The following is a 19,776-nucleotide window of genomic DNA, read 5'->3' on the forward strand; positions in this document are numbered from 1 at the left end:
AAGCATGGCAGGAAAGGGGGAGGTTGGAAGGGGTGGGCATTAGGTAGCATGGCTGGAAGGAAGGATAGGAGGAGGGGCTGGACATTGGTGGGAAGAGTATTGGGGCTCGGCAGTTTTGCGTGTTGTTTTCTCTCACTTATTCATCTGGGGTAGCCATATTTGCATTGTTTTCAGTGTTTTTTGGCATTCCAACAGGCTCAATGTCTGGAAGTGTTCCAGGTCTGATTAGGTGACTTAGGTATTGGAATATACCCTTCCTACTCCAAGAATCAAGGTTTGTGAGATAGACTTCCTCAAGGCTCTCGAGTTAACTATCAACCATTCTTCATGATCTAATTCTGGGATTAGGAAAGATTTCCTTCCCCTCTGCAGAGCTGGTATGTCAGGGCTCTTGGATTCATGTTTTTGACACGGATATATATTAAATACCTATTCTGTACAAAATCCTAGATGAGACAATGGGAATGTAACAGTGAACAAGATACTATAGTCATTGCCTTTATTGAGTTTATAGTTTAGTCATATAAAAATTGGCAAACATGTAAGTAACTAAAATAATTACTTGTTGTGAGAAGTACTGTAAAGGTCACTATTAGAATATTGAAAAGGAAGGCAATTGAGTAAGGAAGGTGACTTCATAGTGAATTTCTAGGATAACTGTTGGTAGGCACTGAAACAGATAAACCCAAATTATCAACACTTAAGACCTAGATATTACTGCTTATATAAAGGTTAGTTAGCAAGGACAAGAGAGAACTCTTTAACATGTGGCTTCCACAGCCTCTTTTGACAGCTGGCAAAGAGGGGAAGAGAGTAAAGACCTCATCTGGGAAGTTTTCATGGGCCAGGCCTGGAGGTTGTATGCATTACTCTGATCACAAGACATAGACCAGAACTTAATGTGATAGATTGATAATGGATCCCAAAGATATATCCATGTCCTAATCCTTGGAATATGTAAATGACACCCTATTTGTTAAAAGGTTCTTTCATACTTATAATTAATTTGAGGATAATGAGATGGTGAGATTACTCTGGATTACCTTGATGGGCCCTAAATGTCACCACAAGTGTTCTTACAAGAAAGATGCTGAGGGAGACAGACAGAAGTGCTTTCTTCTCTATCACACTGCCCTTACATTGGTCTTTAATGGATATATCTGGCCATCTTGATAGAATCTTCACTTGTAAGTCTTTTTTTCCCCTGAATATATATCATAATAGGTGCTGTGCAAGGCCCTGAATAACTACAGGCAATGAGACACAATTTCTGCCCTCAAGAAGTATGCAGTCTAGGACAAGAGATCCATTCTTCCTTCCTTCCTTCCTTTCTTCCTTCCTTCCTTCCCTCCCTCCTTCCTTTCTTTTTTCCCTTCTCTTTCCCTCTCTCCCTTTATTTCTTCTTGTCTTTCTTTTTTGAGGCAGGGTCTTGCTATGTAGTCCAGGATAGCCTGGAACTCACTACGTAGCCCAGGTTGGCCCTGAGCTTAGGATCCTCCTACCTGAGCCTCTTGAGTACTGGGAGTGCCACACGTGGCTTTGATGTGTATTTTTTTATCTTGTATCACAGAAACATTGTTGGATACACGTGTAAAGTGGTAGGTTAATACTCAGTTATTCAGCTCACAGCTGCTATATATCTGACTTAAAAGAATTGAAATAATTCCGATTATGCCAAATTTATCTTTTCAGCTGCTCAGGGAGTTCCACTTGGAGTTTCAAATTATTGGATCAGCCCTACAGGAATTTATGTCATTGGTGGGGAAGGGAGCATGTGTACTCCAGAGGCACCTTGTCAAGGTAAGCTATGGTGGATAGGTTCTTCCTAGAAGGTGGAAAAGTATGACAGAGGCTCAAAGATTATTCTTTGCAGCCTTGCCTCAACTCTGCTTCAGAAGAAGCAGCAGAGGCTTGGGGGTTAGGAAAATGGTTGAGTCCATGACTTTGTTTCCAGATTGAAACCCAGTGGTCAGTCAGCAAATGATTAGACTTGCATTTCAGATTTACTTTTTTTTTTTTTTTTTTAATACAAAGCCTCTCTATAGTGTAGCCCAGGCTGGCCTGGAACTTGCTATGTAGCCCAGGCTGACTCATATCCTCCTGCCTTGTCCTTTCAATTTCTGGAATTACATGCATGCACCATATTTCAGACTTATTTTTTGTTTGTTTGTTTGTTGGCAGTTCTGGGTACAGGGCCTCACACTTGCTAGGCAGGTACTCTACTTCTTGAGCCACTTTGCCAGCCCACAGACTTATTTTTTTTTTTTTTTTCATTTTTCTTTTATTATTCATATGTGCATACAAGGCTTGGTTTATTTCTCCCCCCTGCCCCCACCCCCTCCCTTACCACCCACTCCACCCCCTCCCACTCCCCCCCTCAATACCCAGCAGAAACTATTTTGCCCTTATCTCTAATTTTGTTGTAGAGAGAGTATAAGCAATAATAGGAAGGAACAAGGGGTTTTGCTGGTTGAGATAAGGATAGCTATACAGGGCATTGACTCACATTGATTTGCTGTGCGTGGGTGTTACCTTCTAGGTTAATTCTTTTTAATCTAACCTTTTCTCTAGTTCCTGGTCCCCTTTTCCTATTGGCCTCAGTTGCTTTAAGGTATCTGCTTTAGTTTCTCTGCATTAAGGGCAACAAATGCTAGCTAGTTTTTTAGGTGTCTTACCTATCCTCACCCCTCCCTTTTGTGCTCTCGCTTTTATCATGTGCTCATAGTCCAATCCCCTTGTTGTGTTTGCCCTTGATCTAATGTCCACATATGAGGGAGAACATACGATTTTTGGTCTTTTGAGCCAGGCTAACCTCACTCAGAATGATGTTCTCCAATTCCATCCATTTACCAGCGAATGATAACATTTCGTTCTTCTTCATGGCTGCATAAAATTCCATTGTGTATAGATACCACATTTTCTTAATCCATTCGTCAGTGGTGGGGCATCTTGGCTGTTTCCATAACTTGGCTATTGTGAATAGTGCCGCAATAAACATGGATGTGCAGGTGCCTCTGGAGTAACAGTCTTTTGGGTATATCCCCAAGAGTGGTATTGCTGGATCAAATGGTAGATCGATGTCCAGCTTTTTAAGTAGCCTCCAAATTTTTTTCCAGAGTGGTTGTACTAGTCTACATTCCCACCAACAGTGTAAGAGGGTTCCTTTTTCCCCGCATCCTCGCCAACACCTGTTGTTGGTGGTGTTGCTGATGATGGCTATTCTAACAGGGGTGAGGTGGAATCTTAGTGTGGTTTTAATTTGCATTTCCTTTATTGCTAGAGATGGTGAGCATTTTTTCATGTGTTTTCTGGCCATTTGAATTTCTTCTTTTGAGAAAGTTCTGTTTAGTTCACCTGCCCATTTCTTTATTGGTTCATTAGTTTTGGGAGAATTTAGTTTTTTAAGTTCCCTGTATATTCTGGTTATCAGTCCTTTGTCTGATGTATAGTTGGCAAATATTTTCTCCCACTCTGTGGGTGTTCTCTTCAGTTTAGAGACCATTTCTTTTGATGAACAGAAGCTTTTTAGTTTTATGAGGTCCCATTTATCTATGCTATCTCTTAGTTGCTGTGCTGCTGGGGTTTCATTGAGAAAGTTCTTACCTATACCTACTAACTCCAGAGTATTTCCTACTCTTTCTTGTATCAACTTAAGAGTTTGGGGTCTGATATTAAGATCCTTGATCCATTTTGAGTTAATCTTGGTATAGGGTGATATACATGGATCTAGTTTCAGTTTTTTGCAGACTGCTAACCAGTTTTCCCAGCAGTTTTTGTTGAAGAGGCTGCTATTTCTCCATCGTATATTTTTAGCTCCTTTGTCAAAGATAAGTTGCTTATAGTTGTGTGGCTTCATATCTGGATCCTCTATTCTGTTCCACTGGTCTTCATGTCTGTTTTTGTGCCAGTACCATGCTGTTTTTATTATTATTGCTTTGTAATATAGTTTGAAGTCAGGTATTGTGATACCTCCTGCATTGTTCTTTTGACTGAGTATTGCCTTGGCTATTCGTGGCCTCTTGTGTTTCCATATAAATTTAACAGTAGATTTTTCAATCTCTTTGATGAATGTCATTGGAATTTTGATGGGAATTGCATTAAACATGTAGATTACTTTTGGGAGTATAGACATTTTTACTATGTTGATTCTACCAATCCATGAGCATGGGAGATCTCTCCACTTTCTATAGTCTTCCTCAATCTCTTTCTTCAGAATTGTATAGTTTTCCTTGTAGAGGTCTTTCACATCTTTTGTTAGGTTTACACCTAGGTATTTGATTTTTTTTGAGGCTATTGTAAATGGAATTGTTTTCATACATTCTTTTTCCGTTTGCTCATTGTTAGTGTATAGAAATGCTAATGATTTTTCTATGTTGATTTTATATCCTGCTACCTTGCTATAGCTATTGATGATGTCTAGAAGCTTCTGAGTAGAGTTTTTTGGGTCTTTAAGGTATAGGATCATGTCGCCACAGACTTATTTTTAATGATAATGTACAAACACAAAGTATAGTGATCAACTCCTGCTAGCAAGATGGTCACTTTTACTTAACCTGAGCAGAAAATAGGCTGCCCACTCTCCCCTTCTCGTTTCATACTAGCAGAACCATCATGCCTATGTCATACCCTTCAAGCTTATTGAATTCTCACGCTCTGGGTTTCATGCCCTGTGCCCTGCTGTTGTACCTATCCACTGCTGTTGGGTCTGGTTTCTGGGAGGTAATTAATCAGGTATTCTCAAATGTGGTCCATTACCTACTGATAGGCCACGCAGGGCCTCCTAATGCTGCCAACAGATTCCAGAATGTGGGCCCTCTTTCGCGTTCTCTTTGGAGTATGATGTACATGTCCACGGGCTTTTAATTGTGTGTACACCTAAAGGCTACTTATTTGCAACCATAATTAGCTTGGTTTCTAAAGATTACTAAAACCCAATGTTTACAATCTAAAAGTGAGTATTGTTAGTATTTAAATTTTTATTGAGATAAAATTCACATAACACCTCATTAACCTGAACTTAGACTTTATGTAGATTTTTTTAAAAAATCAAGTTGAGAAAGTTTCCTTCTATTCCAAAGTTGCCATGATTTTTTTTTTTTTTTTTTGGTGGTACTGGGGTTTGAACTCAGGGCCTACACCTTGAGCCACTCCATCAGCCCTTTTTTATGATTTTTTTTTGAGATAGGGTCTCACAAACTATTTTACCCAGGCTGGCTTGGAACTTTGATCTTCCTGATCTCTGCCTCCTGAGTAGCTAGCATTACAGGTGTGAGCCACCAGTGCCTGGCTGAAATATTTGTTTATTATTTTAAAATCAAGACTGAGTATTGGGTTTTGTCAAATGCTTTTTCTATAGTTATCGTCATATGATTTTTATTCTTTAGCCTGTTGATATGATAGGTTGCATTTTCAAATGTTGAACCAGCTTTGCACACCTGGAATAAATCATATTTGTGTGCAATTTTTTAGACATACTTGGATTTTATTTGCTAATATCTTGTTTTGAGGATCTTCACAACTATGTTCGTGAAAGATATTGGCATAAAGTTTTCCTTTTTAATGATGTCTTCATCTGGTTTTGATATTAGAGTGTTTTTGGCCTTAGAGAATGAGTCAGGAAATGTTATTTCTGCTTATATTTTCTGGAAGAGATAATTTGTATATTTTTTTCCACAAATGATTGGTAAAATTCATTAATGAACCAACCCATCTGGGATTGGTGCTTTGATTTTTGGAAGGTTGTAATTGTTGGTTATATTTACTATTGAGAATATTAAATTCTCCTTGTGTGAGTTTTGGTAGTTTGGGTCTTTTAATTGAGCATTTTCCATGATTCCATTTTCTCTTCTCTCTTACAATATCAGTTATACTTCTATAAAAAAATTTTTAGTGGTTGTGGTAGTTCTTGCAATATACATTTACAAATAAGCCAAGTCTAGTTTCAGATAACAATGCTGAACACTGGTGGGGTAACAGAGTGTTTCCAAGTCGTCCTATCCCTTACCATTAACTTCACTTCCCCATATTCTATAATCACCAATACGTTGTTGCTGCTGTTACTCTGAAAAAAATAGTTACGTATCAAATCTATTAAGAATAAGAGAAATAAAATATTTCACTCTAAAAATATTTATTCTTACATTGTAAGAACGTTTGTACATGCTACAATGTACCCCCACCTAGCACAACAATAAAAAAAAAGAAAAAAATTATTCCTCTTCTGATGCTCTTCCTTTACACAGATCCAAGTATTTTTTCTTTTTGTACTACTGGTGATTGAACACAGGAATTGGTGCATAGTAAGCATGTATTCTACCACTGAGCTACATCTCCAGTCCCCAAGTTTCTTACCTATATAATTTTCCTCCTCTCTAAAGAACCTCTATTTACATATATTGCCAGGTAGTTCTGCTGGCAACAAACTCCTCCAGTTTATGTTTGTCTGAGCAAGTATTTATTTTTCAGTTTAAAGCATTATTTTGCTAGATACAAAAATTCTAGTTTTTTATCCTTCCAGTGCTTCAAATTTTTCATTTCATTTTCTTCTCAAATGGTTTCTGGCACAAAGTCCAGAGTAACTTATACCCTTGTTCCTCTATAGGTTAGGTGAGTTCCCCTCCTCTTGGGCTTTTTTTCAAGACTTTGTCTTTGATTTTCTGTGGTTTGAAAATGATATGCTCAGGTATACATATTTCAAACTTTATCTGGTTTGTATTCTCTGAGTTTTAGGTTCCAGGTCATCATTCATTTTGAAAAGTTTTTGGCCATTCATTTTTCAAATATTTCTTTTACCTTTTTTTCTCCCTTTCTTCTCCTTTTGTTAACCCTTTGCATGTATCTTACCTCTTTTACCACAGCCCCATAATTGTCATATATGTTGTTCCATTTTTCATTCATTTTCACTTTTGCTTTTTATATATTTTTTACTGGTGTATCTTAATTGTACAAACTAATGAGTTTCATTGTGGCATTTCCATGTATGCATATAATGTACTTTGATCATATTCACCTTCAGTTTTCCTCTCTTATCCCCTTATTCCCGCTCCCTCAACTCCCTCCTTCTTCTCCAATAGTCCCCTTCTACATTATGTCTCTTTTCAACCTAAATTCCCATAGAGAAATCATGCAACACTTATCTTTCTGAGCCTGGCTTTTTTTGTTTAACATAATCTCCCATTTTATCTATTTTCATATTATAAGTTTATAACATTTCATTATTCTTTATGGACATATATATACACACATATATATGTATATATATATAAAACCAATTTTCTTCAACCAGTTTTTCATGACAAGCATCCAAGCTGATTCTATAAGTTAGCTATGGTGAGTAGTTCCAAGCAAACATGGGTATGAGGGTATGCTGAAGTGGTAGAGTGCTTGCCTAGTAAGCTCAGGGTCCTGAGTTCAAGCCAAAGTATTGCCAAAAAAAAGTTTCAATAATAATTGGGAGGAGGGGAGCAGGGCAGGCTAAGGGAGTATAATGGAGGAGGTGAATTTATTCAAAGTACACTGTATACATCTATGATATTATCATAAGTACACTGTATACATCTATGAAATTATCACAGTGCAACTCCCTTGTACTATTATTGATAAAAATTTTTTAAATGGTTATGCAAGTATATCTATTATATGCTACTTTGGTTTATTTGTACTATACACCCACTAGTGGTATAACTGGTCATATGGTAAGTCTACTTTTGGTTTTTTGAAGAACTTCAATACCAATTTCCTTAGTGACTATACTAATTTACATTCCCACTAGCAAGGCATGAGGGTTCCTTTTCCTCACATCCTTGCCAGCATTTGTTGCTTTTTTGTTTTCTTAATGATCACCATTTTGACTAAGGTGAGATAGACTCTCAGTGTAGTTTTGATTTGCATTCCTTTCATGACAAATGATATTGAACATTTCTTCAAGTATTTTCAGCTTAGGTACTTCTTCTGAGAACTGTCCAACTCATTTACCCATTATTAATAGGGTTATTTGTCCTTTTGGTCCTTAATTTTTTGAACGCTTTATATATTCTAGATATTAATCCTGTATTTATTGATTACCTGGCAAAGATTTTCTACCATTCTGTGAGTTATCTCTTCATTCTAGTAATTACTTCCTTTTAAAACACAGAAGTTTTTTAATTTGCTGCAATCTCATTTGTCAATTCTTGCTCTTATTTCTCGGGCAATCATAATTCTATTAAAAAAAAAACTGCCTATGCCCATGTCTTCAAGTGTTTTCCCGAGTTTCAAAGTTTTATGTTAAGATTATTGATCCTTTTTTTTTTTTATGGTGGTACTGGGGTTTGAACCCAGGTCCTCACACTTGCTAGGCAGGTGCTCTACCACTTGAGCCACTGTGCCATCTCTGTTGATAAGTTTTGAATTGATTTTTATACAGCATGAGATGGGGTCTAGTTTCAGTCTTCTAAATGTGGATATCCAGTTTTCCCAACATCATTTGTTGAAGAAGCTATTTCTTCCTCAGAGTATGTTTCTGGCTCCTTTGTCAAAAATCAGATGTCTGTGCTGTGTGAGTTTATTTCTGGGTCTTCTATTTTATTCTATTGATACACATATTTGTTTTTATGTACCAGTACCATGCTGTTTTTCTTACTCTGCTCTGTTTGAAGTCAGGTACATGTTATCTCTAGTATTGCTTTTTGCTGAGTATTAGATTTGTTAATTCAGGGTCTCTTATGTTTCCATATGAATATTAGGATTGATTTTCCTATTTTTGTCAAGAATAATATTGGGATTTTGATTCAAATTGCATTGAATCTGTATATTGCTTTTGGTAGTATAGCCATTTTCATAATACTAATTTTGAGGGTATATGAATATAGGAGATCTGGTCATCTTCTAGTGTCTTCTTTAATTCTTTGAGGTTTTATACTATTCATTATAGTTTTCACGTCTTTAGTTAATTCCAAGGTATTTTTTTGAGGCTATTGTAAATGGGATTATTTTCCTGATTTCTTTCTCAGCCTGTTCATTTTTGGTTTATAGAAAAGCTACTAACTTTTTTATGTTGATTTTGTATCTTGCTACTTTGCCAAAAATGTTTATCATATCTAAGAGGTTTTTTTTGTGGATTCTTTCGGGTCTTTTAACCTAGGATCATATATCTGCAAGTAGGGATAATTAGACTTTTTCCTTTTCTTTTTGTTACCCTTTCCTATTGCTCTGGCTAGAAATTCAAGCACTATGTTGAGTAAGAGTGAGAGACTCCTGACTTAATAAGAAATAGTTTCAGTTTTTCCCTGTTTAGTATGATATTAGCTATAGGTTTGTCATATCTAGACTTTATCACATTAAGTCATGATCCTTGTATTCCTAGTTTCTTCAGGGTTTTTATAATGAAGGGATGTTGAATTTTGTCAAAGGCTTTTATTGCATCTATTGAGATGATTATGTGGTTTTGGTACTTGATCCTGTTTATGTCATGTTTTATGCATATTGATTTGCATATGTTGAATCATCCTTGCATCCCTGGAATGAAACCAACTTTATAACTTTTTAATGTAAAGTTTAATTAAATTTGCAAGTGTTGAGATTTTTTTCATCTATGTTCATCAATGAAAGTGGTCCATTTTTTTCTGTCTTTCTTGTGTCCTTATAGGGTTTTGCTATTGAGGTAATTGGCTTCATAGAATGAGTTTCATAGTTTTTCTTCCCTTTTTATTTTATGGACTAGTTTGAGAAGCATTGGTGTTAGTTATTTCTTAATGATTTGGTAGAATTTAGCAATGAGACTATCTAGGCTGGTGTTCTTCTTTGTTGGGATACTCTTTATTATGGTTTCAATATCATTACTTACTATAGATTTTTTTAAAGTAGTTTATGTCTTCTTGGTTCAATTTTAGTAGGTCATATTCATCTAAAAATTTATCATTTCTTCTAGATTTTCTAATTTTTTAAATATAAATCTTCAAAGTATTCTTTAGTGATCCTCTGAATTTCATTGATATTTGTTATGATAACCCTTTCTTCATCTCCAATTTTATTAACTTGGATCTTCTCCCTCTTTCTTTTGGTTAGTTTGGTTAAGAGTTTATCAATTTTAATTATCATTTCAAAGAACCAACTTTTTGTTTCGTTGGTTCTTTTGTGTTGCTTTTTAGTCTCTCATTGATTTCTGCCCTAACCTTTGTAATTTCTTTCTGCCTACTAATTTTGGGTTTGGTTTGTTCTTATTTTTGTAAGAACTTGAGGTGAATCATTAGGTTATTTATTTGAGATTTCTTTTTTAATGTAGATGCTGATAGCTATAAAATTTCCTCTTAGCACCCTCTTTATTGTGATCCAAAGGTTCTGGTAAGATGTTTTTATTTTTATTTGATTCTAGGAATTTTTTTATTTCCTCCCTATTTCTTCAGTGACTTACTGATCATTCAAAGGTGTATTATTTAGTCTCCATGTGTTTTAGTACTTCCTGTAGTTTCTTTTGCTGTTAATTTCTAGTATTATTTCACTGTGGTCTGATAGAATACAGGGGGTTATTTCCATTTCCTTGTATTTGTTAAGACTTGCTTCATGTCCTAAAATGTGATCTATTTTGGAGAAAGTTTCATGGGCTGCTGAGAAGAGGGTGTATTTTGTAACTGTTTCGTGGCATATTGTGCAGATGTCTGTTAAGTCCATTAAATGACCATTTGTCATTTAATTCTGAAGTTTCTTTGTTGATTTTTTTTTTTTTTAGTCTGGATGGCCTATATATTGGTGAGAGTGGTATCCTGAACTCACCCACTATTATTGTGATGGGAGCTATCTGTGCTTCTTTGTCCAGAATGTTTGTTTTTTTGAGTGTGCTATTATTTGGTATATATATGATTATAATTGTAATCTTCTTTTATATATATAAAGTATTTATTTGTATGCACATATTTATCTACACAATCTACAGAAAATAAAACAAAGAAGAATATAGAGGATACCCTCTTAAGACTTCTTAGGAGCATTGGGTTTATTGTTGCAGTTCAAAGAATAAAATTTTACACATGTGAAGACTAAGATGAACAAATTTAAAATGGCAGCCTTGTTAAAAAAGTTTTTGAAATTTCAACTTTATGTTGAATTGAATGACATAATTTAAACCTTTTCAAAATTTTCCAAAAAACAAGTAAAAGGCATTGCCAATACTTTAAAATATTTTCAGCAATCCCAATAGTTTAATTTTAAGGGTGGTTATAATACATGAGGCTGTTATGCATACACACTTGTCACTAACACTCTCTAATAATGAGAATTGCAGACTCTAGTTTGTGGTATGACTTCCATGTTATCCAGCGATTGAGTGGGACAGTCAGTTACACCAGGGCTGAACGAGTGTAACAGTGTATCTATCACCATAAAATCCAATTGCCTACAACAGTGACTAGCAAATTCCCATGCAATACATAATTTAAACTTGTACATTCAAAAGACTTTGGGGTGTTCTTAAAATTCTTAAAAAATATATAAAGTATGGTTAGCATTAAATGAAAATAGTGAATTGAATATAACCACAATAGTTTCTGGAGTTTAATATATGGTTTAACAAAAATTGTTTCTCAGAACATTTATAATTTCTTCCAACATTTTGGAGATGAGTTTTCCTCAGTCTAAGCAGAATCCATTGTTTTTCATGCAGTACAATTAAAAGAGGAATTAAGAATGAAAGGCATACATAATAGCAAGCTTTAAAGAGCTGTGGAGATGGCAAGCAGATATTCTTGAAATACTGGTGCAAGAGAATAACTTCCATACAACATTTTCCTCTTTGTTTAACATTGGCATTGATTTGCTATTTATGGTAGTTTGCAAAACTACTGAATGAGGTTCGGTTACTAAGTTTAACTTAGTAACACACATATATACTTCATATGCAAAAATATTTGCAGGAGCTAAAGCACTAAAGTGACACTAATACCAAACAGAGGAATTCAAAGGTACTAAAGCACTGGTAACTTGAGTTATTGTCATCAAGATAATCTGGGTAAATAAATACTGCACACTTCTTGTTAGTTGTTGCTATAACCTTCACATATCCAACTGCAAAAGGAATCCTTTAAGGCTTTTTGCTGTATCACTTATTTGAAGAGAGATTGTTTTAGGTCCCACAACAATGGCTGCAGATTGCCATTGAATGTGAGGCCTAGGTATCATCACAAGACATATTGTACTCTGCTAATACTGTTTAACATCAAGCAGCTATAATTGATAATGCAACTACTCTCTTATGTATTCCAGCAAAGAGCAGTCTATTAGAGTGACGTAGCTAATAGTGAAAAATTGGTGATCCCATAGTGATGTGAAGGACAGCTTTTGTATCTCAGGATCTGTTAACCAATTCCAGGCACCAGTGGCTATAAAAAGCATTCTCCAATGTCCTATGGCAGGTTGCAAGCAATGAATATATTCAGTAAGTCGTCTATGGAAAGTCTTACGATCTTCTGCCTACTCCAGTAACTTCAGGTCAGGCGGCATCTCCAGTCATTGCCTGCATCTCAACCCATGGCCCCTGCCTGGCCTGCAGTACCAACTCCCACCTACTCCCTTCTGCCCCTCTGTTGTCTTCTTTTGACAGATTGTTTCCTTTATTAATGTGAAATGACCTTCTTTGTCTCCTCTGACTTATTTTGGTTTGACTTCTGTTTTGTTAGATACTAGTGTAGCTATTCCTGCCTGCTTTCATGGTCCTTGCTTGGAAAATCTTTTTCCATCCTTTCACTCTAAGCTAGTATTTGTTTTTGTCAGTGTGATGAGTTTCTTGTAGGTTACAAATGGTCAGGTCTTGTTTTTTTTTATTCAGCCCACCAGTTCATGTCTTTTGTTTAGAGAATTTGAGATCATTAACACTCAGAGTTATTATTGAAAGAATGTGATATTTCCTGTCATTTTGTTGTTTTTGTGGTATTCCATTATTTCCTAATCTTCACTTGCCTATCTACTCATCTAGTGGAATTTATTCTTTCTGGTTGCATTTATCTTCCTCTTTTGCATATCAGATGCTTTAAGTATCTTATGCAGTGCCAGTTTAGTGTCATGAATTTCTTTAGTTTTTGTTTCTCTTTCACTTATGAAGGATAACTGTTGGATTCAGTAATCTAGGTTGGCAGTTATTTTCTTTCAGGGCCTGGAACATTTCATTCCATGCTCTTGTTTCTTTTGAGTTTCTGTTAAGAAATATGTTATTATTCTGATGGATTTGCCTTTATATGTAACTTGTTACTTCTCTCTTGAAGCTTTAAATATTAGTTTTTTCTGTATATTTAGTGTTTTAATTATAATGTATCTTGGGAAAGTTCTTTTTTGATCTTATCTCTTTGGTGTCGTGAAAGTCTCCTGTGCCTAGATAACCTTCCCTTTCTCAAGATTGGGGAAATTTTCTGCTATAATTTTTAAAAAATATGTTAGCTATGCCTTTAGCTTTCACCTCTTCTCCTTCTATACCCATGATTCATAGGTTTGGTCTTTTGTATCCCAGAGGTCTTGCATGTTCCACTTGTACTTTCTTAATATTTTTCATTGTGTTTACCTGAGTGTTCTAATTTGTCTACTTTATCTTCAGGCCCTAATGTTCTATTTCCAGTTTGTTCCATCTCAGTAGTGAGGCTTTCAACTGAGTTTTTGTTTTGTTTTGTTTTGTACTACTGGTATTTAAACTCAGGACCTCACACTTGTTAGGCAAACTCTTTACTGCTTGATCCATACCCTCTGCTCTTTTTGCTTTGATTGTTTTTGAAATAGGGTCTTGTGTTTTTGCCCAGGCTGGCCTGGACTGTGATCTTCCTACTTAAATTTTCTGCACAGCTGGAAGGATAGGCAAGTGTCACTATGTCCAGCTCTTTTTGTTGAGAATAGGATCTCATTAACTTTTTGCCCAGGCAGGCTTCAAACTGTGATTGTCTTGATCTCTGCTTCCCAGATAGCTAGGATTACAGGTGTAAGGTACCATTACTGGCCCTCAACTAAGTTTTTATTTAGGTTATTGAACTTTTCATTTCCAGAATTTCAACTTGATTTTTTTCAGGATTTCTGTATTTTGCATTATCTTCCTTATTTAATTCAGTTGTTTGTTTGAATTCTTTTAAATTCATTTAGGCATTTATAAATGTCTTTCTAAGTTTCATTAATCATTCTTCTTATCATTCTTTTGAGTTCATTATTTGAGGTTTCATCCACTTCAAGTAGAGACATGTTGCTTTTCTTTTTCATATTACTTATTTTTCCACATTGGGATTCACACATCTGAAAGTTAAAGCTTTTCATTGGAGTTTTTTTTTTTTTTTTTTTTTTTTTTTTAATTTACTGGCCTTGTGCTTGCTAGGCAGATACTCTACTACTTGAGTCACTCCATCAGCCTTTTTTTGTGATGCATTTTTTCAAGATAAGGTCTCTTGAACTATTTCCCTGGGGCTGGCTTCAAACCACAGTCCTCCTGATCTCAGTCTCCTGAGTAGCTAGGATTACAGATGTGAGCCACTGATGCCTGGCTCATTGGAGGTTTTAATTTCCTGTTTCCCTTCAGTTGAAGTATTCACAATATTTAGACAAGACTGGATGATGGTGTATTTTCTCATCACTCGGACTGGAGGTGTGGCTCAGTAGTCAGACATTCATCCACTGTGTCAAGATGTTGGGTTTGGACCTTTATTTCACTCAGGGAGAAGAAAATTAACTGTAGAAGCAATCACAATTGATAGACATGCCCTCTATAGAATACAGTAATCTCCAATTAAGAACAATCACTGCCACTACTCCAAAATCTTTAGTGGAATATAGCAGAGAAGATAATATTTCTTGAACTAGGCAGACATTCGTTAATAAGGTTAGTAATGGATATAAGATAGGAGGGATAATACTAATAAGTAGTATAAGATGTATGGTGTAATAAATATGGAAGGGGAAGTAGTTAAATTTAATAAAGGGGATTAATGAGAAAGAGGAAAGAGACAGCTAGGAAAGATTCAGCTAAAGGTATAGTGAGAAGGAAAGGAAAATGAGAAAAAAAGAAGAAAAAATGATCTGGCAATCTAACCACCTACTAAAAATAAAGATAATAAAGAAGGATTGTTGATGGGGAAATAGACTGAGAAGAAAAATAAGAGAGAGAATAAACCCTAATTGTAGACAGACAGAAAATAGAAATGGAAGAGGGTGAAAAGAGAGGGAAGGAGAAGATATAGTTAAAAACTGAATATTAGCTGAGTGCAGGTGGCTCACGGCTGTAATCCAAGCTATCCAGAAGGCAAAGATCAGCCCTCGCAAATAGAGACCCTATCTTGGGAAAAAAACAAACAAAAAACAAAAAAACCGCTGGTAATGTGGCTCAAGGTGTAGGCCCCAAGTTCAAGCCCCAATATCACAAAAACTAAAAACAGACAAACATTGAATATTAAAAAGTAGGGTGTTGTGATTCACATATAATGACTGCAAAAAAAGAAAGGGCAAAAAAGAAAAACAAGAAAGAGAGAACCAAAATACCCAAAACAAACAAAAACTCAAAAAGACATCACACCTGTAATCCTAGCTTCTCAGGAGGCAAAGATCGGGGGATTGTGGTTGGAAGCCAGCCTGGGAAAATAGTTTGCGAGACCCTATCTTGAGATAACCTTTCACAAAAAAGGGCTGGTGGAGTGGGTCAAGTTGTAGGCCCTGAGTTCAAAACTCAAGTACTACAAAAAACCAAAAAATCAAAAAGACAAAGACAGAAACAGTCAATATTTTCTTTCTTACTGTCCAGAGCAGCTGCTTTATTTCTTCCCCCAAGTCTGAACTGGTTAGGCCAGTAGGGGCTTTCTGGTTTAGAGATTTAGCTCAGCAGTAGAGTGGCTGTTCAGGGTTCTGAGCTAGGGTTCCAGCATAGAAGAATAGACTTAAAGTTCCTGTTACAAGTTCCCATGCTGGCTCCCTGGGGCTGAGCTCCTAACCTCACAGACAACAAACACTCCCCACTTGACCTGTGATGTCCTCCATTCTCCCAGGCCCCTGCCAACTCACAGGCTGTTCTCTAGATCAGTGCATTTGGTTCCCAGGTCAGAGACTGCAGTGCTGTGGTTTGGATTTTCTGATTCTCTCCACAGTCACACCACTTAGATCCACACTGAGATTTCCAAGATGCAGCCATGCCTAGTAGAGGGGCTGGGCTGATCCTGAGGACTCTATCTTTTGTTTCCCTGGGGTTTCTGTAATGCAGTTGGTATGGTCTCATTGGTTGGAAGGTCCCTGCCACAGCTCACCAAGCTGGACCAGGGATCTCAGCTGCTGTGGTTTCCCTTTTGAGCATTTTTGAACTATGCTCTGTCCATGCCTGCTGGTGTCTGCAGATCCACATGCATTGGCACTTACCAGCATGTTTATGAGATGCTAGTTCAATCAAATCTACTGTGCTGTGCTGGGGGCCTGGCTCAAGTGGAACAGCAACTGCCTAGTAAGTATGAAGCCCTGAGTTCAACTTCCAGTATAAAAAAAAACAAAAACAAAAACAAACAAACAAACCCAAAACTATTGTGCTGCCAAACCCTGACTTACTTTGCAGTCTGGAGTTAGTTTGGTCTGAGAATAGCTGTTCAATAAGGTGTGTCTGTGAGGAGAGATGTTGGGGGATGTCACTTAGCTGCCATGTTTCATCTAATCTTTTTGTGGTTTTAAATGCCTTCTGTACCTGGAGGTCCATATCTTTGCCTACATTTGAGAAATTTTTTGCTATTATTTCATTGGATGGTTTTCTCTGTCTTTATTCTGTATCTTGGCATCCTCTTCTATACTATAAATTCTGAATCATGTTCCAAAGGTTTTGAAAATTATGGTCATAATTTCTCCTCTTCCTCCTCCCTCTCCGCCCTCCTCCTCCTTCTCCTCCATATATGTGTATATATATATATATATGTAGTACTGGGGTTTAATCTCAGGGTCTTATGCTTTCTAAACTGGCATTCTACCATTTGAGCCCCAGCCTTTTTTTGATTTAGGTTATTTTTCAGGTAGGGTTTTGTGTTTTTGCCTGGGGCTGGCCTTGGATCACTATCCTCCTACCTATACCTCCCAGGTAGTTGGGATTATAGACATGAAGTACCAAGCCTGGCTTATTTGTGATATGGGGTCTCATTAACGTTTTGCTGCACTGGCCTCAATTCATGATCTTCTCAATCTCCACCTCCTGAGTAGCTGGAATTATAGGCATAAGCTATTGCAGGTGGCTTTATTTTTCCTTATTATTATCTAAGTGTAAAAATTCATCAACCTTGTCTTCAAACCCTAATATTCCTTCTTCTGCTTGATCTAGTCTATTGGTATTACTTCCCATTAGGTTTTTTGCTTGATTTATTTAGCTTTTAATTTCCAAGATTTCCACTTTTTTTCAGAATCTCTATCCCTTGCTGAATTTCTCATTCATATCCTATATTATCTTCCTCACTTCATTCAGCTGTTTATTTGTATCCTTTTTAAATTCACTGATTATTTTAAAAATTCACCTATTGAATTCTTTATGTGGCATTTCACCCACTTTGATGTCTTTGGATTCAGTTATTGAAGAGTTATGAACTTTTCGAGTAGTCATGTTGACTTTTTAAAATATTTCTTGTGTTTCTATGTTGAGATATGCACATCTGTTGGGATGGATAGCTCTTCCACTTTTATGTGAGGGTCTTCTTAGTGAATAGCCTATTTTTTGAGGACTCAATCCCTACTACCACTCAGAGGAGAAAACAAATTGCCATAACAGCAGCAACACCAAAACATACCAAATATAGAAATACAATAAAAACTGATTAAAGACAACTATTATACCACTGGTAACCAAAGAAAAGAATGGGCAAAAATAATATGGAATCAACTATGAAGTTAAAAATCATAAAGGTAAAAGTAATAATAATAAAATAATGAAATAAAGGGGGATTGAGGAGGGGAAGAAGAAGCAAGGTTAAAGAAAAGGAAAAGAATATGAGAGAGGAAAAGAACAATGATAAAAATCCAATTATAAAATAAAGACATGTAAATCGGATTAGATAAAAGTAAGAAGAGGAATAAAAATTAAAAGATTAAAAACAAAACAATTAAATAAAATAAGGAAAAATTAAATTTAAGAAGGAAAAAAAGGAATACAAAAAAATTGAAGAAGCTTCTTTCTGGATTCTCTAAGGTTGGAATTCACCAGGTCTAGGGGCAGGTAGTGGGTCATACTGTACTTCCTGCTATACTGGTGGTGCTATATGTGGGCTGAGGGCCGGACCCAGTTAGAGTTTATCAGCATCAGTTCACTCTGGCTTTCCTTCTTTGCCAGGAGCTGCTGCCAGCACCAATAAGCTTGTGGCCTGTGAACCAAATAGGTTTCCACTCACTCCAGAGGACTTTCGGTCTGTGCACACAGGGGTTGCAAACATCCAAGCCAAGGGGTATCCCTGAGTGTGACCGACAGAGGAGTAAGCAAACAGAGAACTGCGTTCTGCACTATAGGGTGAAATCCAATGGAACTGAACAATCTGCCTATCTCTGTTTCAGTGCTTTCATACCCTGCCCCTCAGTAAACCACCCTGCTACAGGGAGGAAGTGCAGAAACAAAGTGATCTGTTAGAGTTTTAGCCCCGGCCTGCAGTAAACTATGCACAGCTGGGAGGAAGTTCCAGAAACTGAGTAATGTGTCTGGCTCAGGCTTGGAGCTCTCAGCCCCTATAGTAATACCCAAGGAATGGGTGTCACTCCTTGTCACAGAGGGCATAGCCACTGACTACTGTGCCCTTAATAGCCCAAGCTGTTAAATTTCTCAGCAGATCTATGCCAAATCTCCCCCTCTCCAGGAAAGATGACTGTTTCTTATGGCCATCTCCCACCCAGCATTGTTTTCCCAGGATATCCCCAGGAACTCTGACTTGTGATAGTTCCATGTTTCATGTTGTCTCAAACAACAGACACCCTCCCAAGATGGCTCCTGTCTGTTGTACTCTGAGTTATGGGGAGTGATACAATGGATCTTCTCTCCCAGTGTCAGCTTTCCATGCAGGAGGAGTCACTTTTAGATCAAATCCCTGCACTGGATTTAAGACTTTCAAGAACCATGAAATTCTCTTGTGACAACTGTTGTCTTTAGGGCTACTCTCTAAGATTACCTTGTGGTTGTAGCTTTGTCTCCCTCTCCCTGTGAGCCAGGGGTGGATTTGCTGACTGCATTCTGTTTTTCCTGCATTGCCTTTCTGTTTCTCCATACTTGTTTGCTTTTCTCCTTTATGATTCTCAATGTTCTTCCTTTCTTACTCTCCTTGAAATATAGTTTCTCCTATGATAGAAAGTGAATAATATCAAAGTACATTGTGTTACTGGAAAAATAGCACTGACAAATACCTCAGTTCTTGCATCCAGCAGATGAATTCAAGCAAGATGCAAAGATTATAGTAAAAGTAATAGCATAGTTTATTAGGAAAGGAATACACTTTCAACAGACTGAAAGCCGGTCACCTCTACTGACCGGCTCTCTCTCTAGGGAGAGAATGATGGGTCAGGTTTTAGAGTTGGTATATTTATTGAAGAAGTTTTAGCTTTGGGATTATTTAACCCTTGGGATTATTTCCTGGGTTTGGGTCATTGTCTTGTTAAATTAGAGACAGATTGCCTGTGTAAACTACCAGTTCCTGCTCAAACTGACAGAGAGTTTCTGTTTAAAATTCCTATCTTTTGCTCTATCCAGCTCCTTGGTCTGGGTCTTTATTTTGTTAAATTTACGTGTGTAAACTCCCAGCATCAGGCCTGCCTGATGTTTAAAATGTGGATTACCCTTGAGTAAAGAATGGATTG

At 36.7% G+C, this 19,776-nt stretch overlaps 1 protein-coding gene across 1 annotated transcript in view; it reads left to right on the plus strand.

Moving 5' to 3' along the window:
- Wbp2nl (WBP2 N-terminal like) overlaps nt 1-19,776 on the plus strand; it is a 52,322-nt gene that overhangs the window by 26,112 nt on the left and 6,434 nt on the right. The window contains exon 5 of the mRNA XM_074081789.1: nt 1,693-1,800. Within this exon, the coding sequence (XP_073937890.1) occupies nt 1,693-1,800 (108 nt within the window). The remainder of the gene's footprint in view (nt 1-1,692; nt 1,801-19,776) is intronic.

Source organism: Castor canadensis, chromosome 8 (genome assembly GCF_047511655.1).
Source record: "Castor canadensis chromosome 8, mCasCan1.hap1v2, whole genome shotgun sequence".
In the NCBI taxonomy this organism is placed as follows: Eukaryota; Metazoa; Chordata; class Mammalia; order Rodentia; family Castoridae; genus Castor; species Castor canadensis.